Source organism: Centruroides vittatus, unplaced genomic scaffold (genome assembly GCF_030686945.1).
Source record: "Centruroides vittatus isolate TY-2023 unplaced genomic scaffold, ASM3068694v2 contig_1317, whole genome shotgun sequence".
Taxonomy (NCBI): Eukaryota; Metazoa; Arthropoda; class Arachnida; order Scorpiones; family Buthidae; genus Centruroides; species Centruroides vittatus.
Window position 1 is genome coordinate 111,005 of NW_027120840.1, and position 14,576 is coordinate 125,580.

Here is a 14,576-nt window from a genome sequence, read left to right on the forward strand (position 1 = left end):
TCGCTATAGAATTGAGTTTGTTCTCAAAATTTAATGACCAATTTTGATAAAACTTTGCCATTTTGCATTAATTGTGATGATAAATCTAAAAATGTAATGAGGGTTCATTTAAATATAAAAAATAAAAGTCCATAACTTCGTTTTTGATATACAGAAGTATTAAAGTGACAATGTCCATGCTTTCTGATGCAACTGAGCACATCTAACAAAATTAGGGGTCAAAAATAAAAACAGCAGTGTGCACATCTGACAGAAAATAGGTGCAAAAACTAACAAGAAACAAGAACAAAGCAATTGCCATCGTCTGCTTTGTTCTTGGATTGCCTCTCCATGTCGGCAAATGCAAGGATCGTGTCTCCCACGGCCTGCACATACAAGGATGGTCTCTTTTGTGGCAGCAAGTGCAAAGTTCACCTGTCTACACCTGTCAGATACAAGGATCACCTTTTCTAAGCCTAACAGGTACAGGAATCATTTCTTCTTACCAGTTTTGCCTCAATTCTATCACGTTACAACAAAATCATGCAATGTCCTAGTACAATATATTTTTAATGTCATAGTTAGCCTTCTTCCCCTAACCCATTATTACCATATAGAGTTTGTTTTGGAGCCACAGTTTTACTAATTATGCTATATTTTTTGAATTAACCCAATACTGGTAGTTGTGAGTTCATAGCTGACCAACAGGCGAGCTGCACAGAGTTTCCTGTGTCTTTTTTCAGCTTCCCGTAAGTTCTCCCAACAAGCATTCCCCCTTGGCAGATTGCCATGTTTCATTGTTGTATCCTATCAAACAACTAAGAATTAACCCCTGCAGTTAGCAAGAAATACCTGCACAAAAATTTTGATATGGATGGACAATATAATGATTTATAATTTTTAAAATTTTATGTAAAACTAAGTCAATATTTAGTTTATAATCAATCTATTTTCTAAAGATTTCTGTACTAACAATTTTAGTAAAAGACAGTTCAAATTTCAATATTTTTAGAAACATTTTTCATCTTTCTTAATTAATTTATTATTCCAATACATCACCAACTGCCATAAATAATCGGGCTAACTTTTGGATATATACAATTAAAGATTAGAAATAAATTTGGCACTTCAGGTAAGCGTTAGGCGCCACCTCTTATTAAAATTAATAATTATAATAATTTAAATAATTTAGATTAAACTGGAAGAAAAGAATTGGCCTGAAGCGGGACTTGAACCCGCAACGTAATGGCCGTCGACAGTTATGTCTTTGGCTTATATATGCTGGAAGAGGAAATCGGACCGAAGGTCTGGGTAGCACAACTGGCAACGCGACCGCACGGTAAGCGGGTGTTGCGGGTTCGAGACCCGCTTCGGGCCAATTCTTTTCTTCCAGTTTAATCTAAATTATTTAAATTATTATAATTATTAATTTTAATAAAAGATGGTGCCTAACGCCTACCTCAAGTACCAAATTTATTTCTAATCTTTAATCGTTTATATCCAAAAGTTAGCCCGATTATTTACGGCAGTTGGTGACGTATTGGCTTAATGTTATCGGGTTTAGTGTGATGTTTACTTGTAATTTATTATTCATCTTTAATTAATAGTTTCCAAATATAAAGCTCATAAAATTTAACTTATTTTTGTTAATTATGCACAATTAATATTAATTGTAGTTGAAATACTTAATATAATAAGTCTTTATCAAAAATTTGACAAGTAATGGGCATTGCACACAAATCTGATAATTTATATGTAGGTAAATAATGATAACTAGTTGTAATTATCTATCACTCAATGTGTAACTTAGATTGTGAAAGTTTCATAATATGCTTATCATTAGTTTATGTAGTAAATTAATCAGTTAAATCAACAAATGAATCATAATTTAAAACATTTTGATAAGGTCTGTAGTTTTAAGAAAGTTAATATAAACTCTAATTTGTAACTTTGTTAATATAAAATCTTGTATAAAGTTAAGTATGTCATTTATTTGCAATTAATTAATGCCTAACACTGGTTACGGTTTTAACTAAAAATTAATGCCGAATGTATTATCAGGCTTTAAAAAGGCTAATTTAATCAAATTAGCTATATTAAAAGCCTGATAATTCGGCAGATCATTTGCCGTTATTTAAAAATCGACGTTTATATATAACTAAAAATTAGACAATGGTAATTTTATTGTGTCACTAACTGCTGTTAATTTAGCTTGTTTATTGTTATTGAAATTACTGAAATACATACTTAACAGTTGACTGCCATCTACGAGATGACTCGTAGTTACCGTTTCTGCCTAGGACGCCACCTACGAGTTATATCGTAGTTTGTTTCCTTGCCATATTTGTGCAGCTACGATGTAATTCGTAGTATATCAGTGTAAATATGAATAGATAGCTTCAGGGGCAAGAACAAAAAATCAAGTTTGGCTTACATGAACAGAACATTTATTAATAAATGAACAGAAAATATAATCATAAAAAGTTTATTCAAAATCGAAAGCAAAACAATATTTTTATTGTTCGTGATAATTTATAAAACAGAAATATAAATTTAAACGAACAGAAAATATTATAAAATGTTTATTCAAAATCAAAAGCAAAACGATATTTTTATTGTTTGTGATAATTTTTAAAACAATCTTCTACGCAAAGGGCTGGCTTCTCAAGACAGATTGGACAGAAATAACGCGTTTCTCGGCGTTTTTTAGCTTTGGTACAAATTCGACATGGCTTTGTCAGATGTTGTTTTTTCTGAGTAGATGGGATACTCTGTAAATAGTGGAGCTTCTGCAATTTAATTTTTTTTGAAACTGGTTGAATCTCTTCTCCAATCAACGCTTCGACGAATGCTTCTCTAAACTTTATAAGTTTTATTTTAGAAGAAGTTGCTTTTTGAAAGAGTTTGTGCGCATTATGTATATATATTTCTATAATATGTAATGCAACCTTTTTGGGCCATCCAATAGTCTTTCTTAGAGCTGTGTAGTACGATAGCATTTGATCTGATCGTCAATGCCAGACATTCCATGATTATAATCTCGAATTATATTCGGTTTCATCGAACATTTTCCATTGCGATTGAACACCTCTACCATTTCAACAACGTGCATGTTTGAAATGGTAAGGACTTCTCGTTTGTCTTTCCATTTACATACAGTAACAGGACCATTTCGCTGCCAAATAAACTCCCCCATCCTCACCAAAAATTTTGTCAGATTCTGAATCACTTAGATTAGTGTAGTAATCAAGTTGTTTTTTAGTTAGTGGTCTTTTCTTATCCATTTTGGGATATTTATAATTTGATTATAAAAATAAATAAAAAATAACACTCTCAAAAAAGACGTAAATGTGATGTGCTTGCCTCTATATCCGATTTATTACTAATGAATTTAGACGCACATCTCCGATTGGCTGTAGCGAAGTGACAGGACGAATCGTGTCTGTGCACGAATTAACTCGTAGTTTGGCTTTAGCGAAGAGCTTTCTGTTACATAAGCCAACTACGAGATAATTCGTAATACTTTTATTTTAAGAAAAACACATTCTATATGCTATTTGATTATTACTATATACTCTGATTTGAGTTTTTAATAATCACTAATATAACTAAAATTAAGTTTTATTGTGTCACTAACTGCTGTTAATTTAGCTTGTTTATTGTTATTGAAATTACTGAAATACATACTTAAAATAATTTTCTGCACAGAAAATACAAAATTAAAATCAATGTTTCAAATTATAAAAGCTAAAACAGCATTTCATGCATTACACAAATTGAAGCATATATTGATATCTTACAGGAAGCAGACAGACATTTAGTGAAGTTAACTAATTACTCAAATAAATTCCAACACAAAAACATAATATAGTGGTTTCCAACCTTTTTGTACCTGCGCCCCCCTTTAAACAAAAAAAATTGTTGTGCCCCCCTAATTTTTCTAACAATCTAATTTGATAAATACTCAACTGATATTATAATTTATTTAATGGGCTACAAAATAATATACAATATTATGTAAAAATATATATAAAATAAATAATTATTTATTATAAGAAATAATAATTTTAAATGTAATAAAAACAAATCTTACAAAAATACAAAAAAAGAATATATAATTAATACAACATTATAAAAATTTAATGCGATGGTTGAGCAGCATGCCCCCCTTGCAACAGCTTGGCGCCCCCCCCTAGGGGGCGCGCCCCACAGGTTGGAAACCACTGACATAATATATAAACTATGCTTTCACTGACCTGACTGAATAATAAAAGAGAAAATAAAGCAAACACAAACATTTCTAAATTCTACAGAAGTAACCTAATTCTGAATGGACAAATATTGCAAGATAGGCTTACAATCTGACTTCAAATTACCATTCATTAATTTAAACACGATGTTTTATTTTACATTAGAAGTCTCCAAAATATCGATTTCAGCATAAATACAATTCAGAAACTGAATTTCATTTTAATATATGTTTGACTAGCTATTACCCGTGACTTCGCCCGTGCGGATTTTGCAAGCAAACACCATTTATATTTAGTATTTCAACAACTATATAACATCTACCGCTGAGAATGAAACAGTTCGAACATTTGGTTAAAAAATCGAAATATATAAAAATATTTATAACAATGTCTAAAATGTTATCAATTTTATACACCTAAGTACTCAATAAAGACTAAACGTAGTTGAAAACAAAAAATTGCATGTAAAATAGTACAGTAGAAGTAATTCTTCATGTTAAGCCTTAATGCTCTCCCTCTACCCCCGCGGGGGAATTTCGAAAAATCCTTTCTTAGTGTGTGTTTCCATGACGTACCCTAACTGTGTACCAAATTTCACCTCTTTAGGATCGGCAGTTTTCCCTGGGCGATGACGAATCAATCAGTCAGTCAGTCAGGACAAGTAATTTTATATATTTAGATTAATCAATTAATTCCAACAGTTCCTTTTTTTTTAATATGTAAATATTTATAATTTAAAGCAGTCTTTCCTAAACTTTTCCACCTACATATAATATTCAGTAAATTTAATTGAGATCATGTAATTTACCAAGGAAATCCTCAGACATGCACGTTCATCATGCATGGCAATTTCTATAGCAACAAACAACTTAACAAGTTAATGACTAGCACTCTGTAATAAGATATTTCATTTAAATAATAATGAATAAAAATTTTAAAATATTAAATTTATTTTTATTAGAAATTAAGTAATTTCTAATCAAATTTCTGTTTATAAAACTATTTTAAAATTAATTTTTTAAGTTATACAAGGACTAGTACTTGGGCTTACAGATGGCTGTCAAGAGGGGAGATAGGAATACTGCACCTGGAGAAAATTTAGGGATGTATAGTTCCTATCGCTGTAGATTAATATTACTACTACTAATAAAAAATACAGTTTTCAAAACTATTTATCAATAAGGAAACATTCTCTACATGTTTCATTTGTTCCAATATAAAAAGAAGACTGTCCACCACCCCCCAAACACTTTAAGAAACATTCATCTCATAAAAGGGTGGTTCTATTTTATATTATACAATTCATAATTAGTGAAAGAAATAAAAAATTTATATGCAAGAATATTTCTTGATATATATTAATATTGAAATAATAAAACCTCATTTAATTTAACTTTATAATTATGATAATCATAAAAATGACAGCAGGAGTTAACTAAGTTTTTGTATGTACGCAATGTGGCCAATATGTTGCTTGCCGAATGGGAGTGATCACTGTTGTTATTCTTTCACGCGCAGTAACTTGGCAGTCTGTGTAACAGTCAGATTGAGACTAGCACGAGTTTGGAGTGTTGTATGCCACGATATTTGTCAACACTTGTGTTTGTGTGTCCACTTTGAAAGTTACATGTGAAGAACAGTGCCAAGTTGTTACTGCACTGTTCTTCACACTGTTCATTCTGCATCATGTACTATTCGAGTAGCAAACACAAGTGTCGACAAATATCGTGGCGAGCAACGCTCCAAACTTACGCTAGTCTCAACCCGACTGTCACGCAGGCTGTATTAAATGTCATTAGAGACTGTAATTTACTATTCAAATGTGCAAACGACACTCCGAACGTGAGCGTCGACGAGTACGGTGGCATACGAGACTCGACACTCGTCTCGACCCATCACGCAGATGGCATCGTACGTCGTTACAGTCCGTAATTTGCAATAAGTCCTCTTTTCCCATTTGGCTAGTGACTTTTTACCCGTGCCGTGCAGACGTCCTAAAAGTAACTTCTGCAAAAATGCTAATACGAAATCAATAAAGAGATAATTCAATAAATTGAATTTTACCTGTTAATTTAACAAGGAAAACATTGAGATAGTCAAACAAACAAACTTTTACCTTATTTAATTAAACATTCCTCTTTTAAGATTTTATATATAAAATTTTGTTAATGTTACACTTTCAAAGCTTGTTTAAATGAAATTAATTACGTTTGCAACTTTAATTCTTTACATTAAATTTAAAAAATCATCGCCGATTTGTGTTATAAATGAATTAAAAACGACCATTTGTAATTTCCTCCACGTATTTTAGTAATTTTGTTTTACAGGAAGCGTATATTATGCCAATTGTACGACGTATTTATTTGTATTCTTACATTTATTACGCATTTCTAACGTATTGAGTGTTTTACGTGAAAATGAAAGTAAATTCGAGAAGTACCTTTCCTTCCTATGACCATCCACATAGGCCATTCTCGGATCTTCTGCTCCATAGACACTAGAGACATCTCGTGACGGTCATGTGACACACAAATCCACCTCCTTTACCGAATTTAGTGCTCTAATTGACGCTAATACGGTTATTAATCTTTCTCGTGATGTTTCTTTCCTCTTATTAAAATGCGTTATCCGTATTCATTGAAAATATTTGCATTCATTTTTTATTATAATTTTTATCTCTGTCTTATGACTTTTATAAATAAGTGTTACTAGTATTACATATACTATATGTATATATATATGTTACAGTAAAAACGCGTTTTAACTAGTTGAAACTAGATTTTACTGGATGTCATTGTTATAACTGGAATTTACTGCTAGTCAAAAATGGATTTGAGTTAAAACTAGTTTTAACTAGACAAAACGGGTTTTAACAAAATGGCTTAGTAAAAACTGTTTCGACCAAGGTCATTCAGCTAACACGTTCCTATAGTGTATGATGAATTTCGTATCGCTTTAACCCTTTTACCCCGACATCTTGTTTACGTTTATTTTGCGATCCCTCCTAAGGCAATATAGGTCAGTCAAGTAATATTATTTTAAAAGTTCCCCAAAAATCAAATTATCATTATATCTATATGAAAAAAACCACTTACATTTAATACCCTGCGTTAGGCGCGCGGGGTGCACCTGCAACCCAAACACTTTTAAACGCGTGTATTTTTTAATGTAATTAATGCCTAAAAATGATGCCCTCAGTACCTTCCTTCAAAGTGCTGAAGATCGCACTGGAAAAGTTTCAAATTTGTACGAAGAAGAATTTTTCATAGGAAGCCACACCAAAATGCAGGGCACCCCGCGCGCCTAACAGAGGAAGTTTCATTTGCGCGATCACTGGAGGGGGTGGAGCCGAGTTACTGTACTGAAAAAACGGTCATTGCCTGATATCGAATCAGTCATAATACAAATGGCGAATAAGAGCATAGAAGGCGTATAAATAAGATTTTTAAGGCCAATTAACGGAAAGAAGGTGTCCCATATACTTAGCATTGAAAGTTTGAAAAGTGAAGTTTTCTGGAAATATTTATTGCTAAATTGTCTTGAAAACATGTTTATTTGTCTAAATAACGTCAAACAATTTCTCGTTACCAAATTAGAAGTGAAAAAAACGATTAAAACAAGCGATTTTATAGCGACTGTTTACATAAGTCAAAGTGGTAGTCTGCGGGGGCGTGGCATTTCGCGGGAATTTTACCGACAATTGTTTTTACTGGTGAATCTATTAACAGACAAAGAAGGTAACCAGTTACAGTGTAAAAGAAGTTAACTATCGATGTTATCTGCCAATAATCTGCCTTTTTATCTCTAGTTGTTGTAGAGTTTTAGGGAGTGTATTTTTGGAAATAATGAAATATTTTTGGCCCGGGGTTTGTGACAAAGCATTTAATGGTTGGAACACTTTAAAAACACTTACAGGAAGACGATTCAACGATTAGATAGCAACAGACTTGTTTACAGTTTGAAAAACAGACTTTTGAAGTTGACGATTTTTTCCCTGAAAAATTCCCGAAACGTAATACTTTTTTGTTTTCGTTATAAATAAACAAAAATGATATATTTTGAGTAGTATTTTTGATTAATACATCAGAAACACAATCCCACTAACGTCAAAAACAAAAAAACCGCGAAAAAAATTTTGATTTTTTCAGTAACAACTTTAGTCGCATGGAGTGCAGGTGCACCCCGTGCGTCCCACCGTGTTAAACCTCCCGCGCCTGACGCCAGGTTAATAAATTTTACAAAAATCGATATTTACCAAAGTAACGATGAATCGGTACCCTCGAAGTTTTGCTTAAAAAGCCAGGGTACCGATCGATCGGTGCCTTCAGGGACAAAGGATTAATTAATGTTAATAACACAGATGTGTGACCAATATTTTCAATAAATATCGTATTAAATAATACAAATGTTTTAATCCCAATCATCACTTTATTCATTTCCCCCAAACATATTTATGTAGCTAAAATTAGTTTTAACTAATGTTAAAAGTTAAAACTAGTTTTATCTAAAATCAAAGCATGTACAGCAGTAAATTCTAGTTTTAACTAGACAAAACGGGTTTTAACAATGACATCCCGTTTTTAGTTAGAACGCGTTTTAACTAGTTGAAACTAGTTTATACTGAACGTCTTTGTTAAAACCCGTTTTGTCTAGTTAAAACTAGTTTTAACTCAAATTCATTTTTGACTAGCAGTAAATTCTAGTTTTAACTAGATAAAACGGGTTTTAACAAAGACATCCAGTATAAACTAGTTTCAACTAGTTAAAACGCGTTCTAACTAAAAACGGGTTTTGACTGTAACATATATATTATATTTATAATTAATGTATATGAATAATGCTAGTTGTGTTTACATTTAAAGAGGATGCACATATGCGGCGCGGCGGCGCGGCAAGGAAAAGCGGTGACGCAAACGCGTCTTCGCCGCGCGGCAGCACGACCACACAAGCGGCAATCCGTTTACATTTCGGCGCATGCGTTCAGTATTCAAGATGGCGAACGATACTCGACACTGCCGCTATCCACGTGTTTACAAATTTTGTTTGGTACGGCTTGTTTTATTTAGCTAGAAGATTTCGTCGAAGATTCGAATGAAGATTTTGGATTAGAGATATCATATTGGCAAGAATCTTGCCGAGATATTTTGTTGGATCGATAAAGAACTGATGTACAAAATAGGCTTATTCTTCGATTAAGATCTCTCGATAAAGAATACTATTTCGAGTAAGATTCGGTTGTTTTGTTCTTTGAATTAAATAATATATGATTACTGTATTTGTGTAGAATTTGTATTAAATTTATTATTCTTTCCTCTTCATTCCGATGTTAGTTATCTCGGTTAACCACGTTGAACTTTCCGCCATTAAAACACCACATGATTGTATTTTCTCACGTGACTGCTAGACGCATTGTTATTGGCTGATAGAAACGCATCTTGGCGGCGACAGCCGCCAGGCTGATCAATAATGGCTGCATAAAGCAGACACGACAGTTGTAACAGAGCAAAGAACCCACCACTGGCAAGCGGTTCCGTTTTGGGGTTCGGTGGTGGGTTCGCGCCCCGACAGGACGGGCTGGCTACGTGGAGTTTTCCGGGTTTACTCCACGTCTATAACGCCTGAATAGGGGCCAGTTACCCTTGAAAGATCTCCCAAGAGCCATTATTCCCCGCGTAATGACCATCATAAACACATACAACTACTATTACATGACAATTACGTCACACTTTACCTTGAGACGATATAACCTAGAAGCTTATGCCCAACTAGCCGATACAAGACACGACAAAACAGAGCAAAGATGTTTCAATCGGTAGCTGTTACGTAGCAATGTGGATCTGACGGCCGGATGGCCGAGCGGTCAAGATGGGCAGCCGGACCCGGAATAGAATACCGCCGGGTCAAAACATTTCCAGGAATTTCTCGGGAGATGGTCCGTCCGGATATGTCCCTTCTCGGCCCCTCCCTTACACCCGGCTGCTCCATTGTGGGTATGGCCGAACCCATAATGGGCTTGCTAAAGAAGTCTTCTTAGTGGCCACAGGACGGAAAGAGTTAAAAATAAAAAATGAAAATAAGCAACGTGGATCTGCTGAACGATGAGTGACGTATGCGTTGGAATGGGAAGTTGGTGGCACTAGAAGTAGTTTCTGCTTTCACTTGTACGGACTTGTGTTTACTTAAAGATGAATTTATTTTCTTAAATTTTATATTAGACAAACTTGATTTTAGTGATTCATGAAAAATGTTTATTGGCGTATTAATACTGCAATGAATACCTTTGTATTGATATATAATGTCTTTATTCTCTCGCATGGGTGAAACCATCATTGATCAGTTGCAGTTAGTGAAAAGTAGCGTAAATAAAAGACGCTACTAAATGTGACTTCGAAACAACAAACATGTTCCGAAACAGCGCTACTGTCGAGGGCTTTCAGCAGACAAATACTCAACGGTCCCGGAACTGTTGGGTCTACTGAACGCAGCCAAAGGTAACGTTTTCGACTTGAGATGACTTTACATCGTTTTAGGTTAAGGTGGAGACCTCCCCATTGATCGAATCCGAACAGAAATCTCAGGAATTTTTCGGTGGTCCGTTCGGATATGTCAAGCTCCGTTGCTCATCACTCGGCCGTCCCGTTGTAAGCTTGGCCGAACCCACGATGGGCTCGCTAAAAAGGACTTCTTAGCGGAGGACAGTACAGTATTTTTTTTCCTCACTCCTGGCCATCCCTTCGTTTTATTAAAATTTTAACTATTTTTTAAAAAATCAAGTCTCAGTTACTGTATTTATTAATAGTTTGTAAATTATATTAAACACATTTGTATATTGTAATTCTAACACGTAATTTGTTAGAGAATGTTTATTCTGCGTTTATAAGGTTGCTAAATTTAAATGGATACTATTTTTTAAAATATTCCCATCCTGTGGACACTAAGAGGGCCTTTTTAGCAATATAATTATAAGTTGACTGAACCTATAATTATATTAGGCCCACAATGGAGCTGCCGAGTGATGGGGAATAGGGCCTGACACATCCTAACGGACCCCGAAAAATTCCTGGAATTTTTTCCCAATTCAGATTTGAACCAGGGTCTCCCAGAGCGATAGGCTGTCACCTTAACCGCTCTGTTATCCGGCTGTTGAATGAATACTATTGAAGAAGAAATGGCGTGAAATTCGGCATACAGCATCGGGATCGATCTGTATAAATATTGCGGGATGGGCTAATAATAATGAGTAAGAAAAATTTCTCATTGTCGGGTTTTGAGTGGATATACAAAGTAAGGTGTATTTATTGTGTAGAGCAGGGGTGTCCAAACCGCGGCCCGCGGGCCGCATGCGGCCCAAGGCAAGTTCCAATGCGGCCCATTAAACGTGTAAACAAAACCGACAAATTTTTAAATTTTATTTTTATTTATTCAATTTAACGGCATAAACTCAAAAAAGAAGTTTCACAAAGCCCTAAACCTTTATACATATTTTACTTTTGACTGGAAAGGAAAAGTTTTCGAATACTTGGAAATGTGTGAATGAGGAAAGAATACTAAATAAAGCTGGAATTGTGGCTCAAAAGATTATAGACCCAAATTTGGGGAAAGGAGAGAAAAGCCAAAAAATAAATAGTAGTAAGAAAGCTTAAATAGATCTTCTGTTATGCAAATATTAACCCGTAATTTTCCAACTTTCCTCACTTCTTTATCTTTTGTCCTTACTCTCTTTTTCCTGCATTTGGGTCTAGAATCCTTTTAGTACCAACTCCAGCTTTATTTAATATTCCTTCCAACGTTGTAAGATTTGGCTACTTTGCGCCAAATTTGGCTACCCTTTTTTTAAGTTGGAATAAAAAATATTATTTGGCGCATTGGCTACTGTTTGGGCTACATATTATTTATAAATATATTAGTTGAATAAAAATGCACTTTAAAATGGTGTTTCGTCGTTTTTTTTATTAATTAGAGACTTAAATAAAACAAATATTCGTGTATTTCAAATAAATTTTTGTTTGTCTCCTTTATAATAAATGAATTTATCTATTTTTAAGTAAAAATTAAAAGTGTCTGTAGAAGTAATTTTTTAAAATATCCTTTTTCGTTATAAAGTTTTAATATTTATTACTATAATCAGAGTCGGTAGATTAACTGGTCTTTCGACTCATAGTTCAAACTTAGCTAGAGCCAATTTTTGCCGCTAGTTGGCGCCACTGTTGGCAGAAGAGCCTTGTTCTTGCTTTGGATATACAGAACTCAGTGATTTCGACCTATAATAATTGTTTTTTTTTAGCTACATAAAAATGCCAACGTGCTTTGTGCCAGGATGCAAGGCAGGATATAAGTCATCGAACGAGAAGAGACATTTCTTCCGTGTTCCTAGCGATAAGATTGAGAAGTGGATGCGATGCATTTCACGAGACGACAAGAAGCTAACAAGTAAATGTTATGTTTGTGACGTACATTTTGCGAGTAGATTTATTTTAAAAACCTACTCCCATGTTATAAATGGAGAGAAAGTAGAAATTCCACGAGATCGCTGGGCATTAACGTCAGATGCATATCCATCAAACTTCCCTAATTGTCCTAAGTACATTAGTAAGTCTGTACCTCAAAAACGATCAACGCGATATCTCACAAGAAATGAAGAACCATCTACGAAGAGATACCGAAAAGTCAATACCAAATGTAAATATTTATATGTTTTTTATGTAATCTTAATCCTTAGTGAGCCATGTAACTTTTTGCCCTTGCCTGAGTTGCAGTGGGTCTCTCGGACCCTGTGTTTTAATATAAATTTTTCGATTGGAAGCTTAAGACATCTAGTCTAAGTAAAATCAAATAAAAAAACGTTCTAATCTCATGTTGATCGGGCCGAAAAGTTGGAAAAATATAAATTTTTTCAGTATTTTTAAGGAACATTTTATATTTAAAAAATGCTAACTAAAGATTGAGCTGGGTTTGTGAGACCCACTGTGATTCACTGAGGGCTATCTCTCTGTGGCCTAACTTTTCTTATAACTACTTTAAGATTAATTGTCTGATTTTTTTTATATTTTTTTATCAATCATTAGATTTGCATGATACACACTCTCAAGTAACAACTGTAGAAAATGAAATAGAAGAACCCTCCACATCTGAAGCAGCAACTACACAGCATCCTGAGCTGTTATATGTCAATAAAATCTCTGCTTTGCAGTCTGAATTGTTAAAAGTCAAAGAGGATTTGTATCGGTGCAGAAAGCAAAAGATGATCTATAAGAAGAAACTGAAAACTCTTCAAACAGAAAATCTCAAGCTTCATCAAGAAAATGCTGAACTTAAAATAAAACAGTTGTCAGCTGATAAACTTGATTCCTTACCACCGAGACAGAAACTTGTAATAGAGCACATGCTGAAAGCATGCCATATAAAAAGCAAAAAGGGTATGAGATATGACATTAATTGGTTACTTGACTGTTTGCTTTTAAAAATTAGGTCACCATCTGTCTATGAATTTTTGAGAAATAATGATTACTTGCCTTTACCTTGTCAGTCTACACTGCATCAATATATCAGAGGCATTAATGCCAAATTTGGATTTGATGAAGATCTTTTTGTTATTTTAAAGTCAAAATTGGAGACTATTCCACAAACAGAATGCCAGGGAGTTTTAATTTTTGATGAAATTACACTTCAAAAACATATAGAACTTTCAAAAGCTACTGGTGAAATGATTGGACTTGTTGATTGTGGTGATAATTCTGTGTTGCCACAGAGTGAATTTACAGCAGGTGATCATGGCCTAGTGTTTATGTTCAGACCTCACTTTGCTAGTTGGGTACAATGTATTGGCACATTCTGTTCAAAAAGCTCTGTCCCAGGTTCTACTGTTGCAAAACTTATTTTGCAAGCAATTATTCATTTAGAGCAGTGTGGTATAATAGTCAATGCAATAGTTTGTGATGGTGCCAGCACAAACAAAGCAGCTTTAAAAGCTTTAGGAATTTGTGCAGACACAAATAATGTACAATGCTCATTTACAAATCCTGCTGCAGATAGACAAGTACTGGCAATTATTGATGTACCACATATTTTAAAATGTATGCGAAACAATCTTTTGAAAAGTAGATACTTTCAGGTAAAACTAAGAAAATAAAGTGTTTTCACCTAATTTATAATATAAGCCATTGCATTATTCTTCATTTTTACTTTTAGTTTCCTGAAGGAAGGGTTGAATTACAGCATTTTAAAGCAGTTGTTGATGAAGATTCCAAATTACCAAAGGGATTAAAGGCATGTCCCAAAGTAACTGAAATACATGTTAATCCCAATAACTTCCAGAGAATGAGTGTATTGCTGGCAGCTCAAGTAACA

At 33.9% G+C, this 14,576-nt stretch overlaps 1 protein-coding gene across 1 annotated transcript in view; it reads right to left on the minus strand.

Moving 5' to 3' along the window:
• Window positions 1-6,774, minus strand: part of LOC136990524 (protein FAN-like) — a 49,327-nt gene extending 42,553 nt beyond the window's left edge. Inside the window, exon 1 of the mRNA XM_067288934.1 lies at window positions 6,670-6,774. Coding sequence (XP_067145035.1) covers window positions 6,670-6,701 — 32 coding nt within the window. The 5' untranslated portion in view covers window positions 6,702-6,774. The remainder of the gene's footprint in view (window positions 1-6,669) is intronic.
• Between the last annotated feature and the right edge of the window lie 7,802 nt (window positions 6,775-14,576).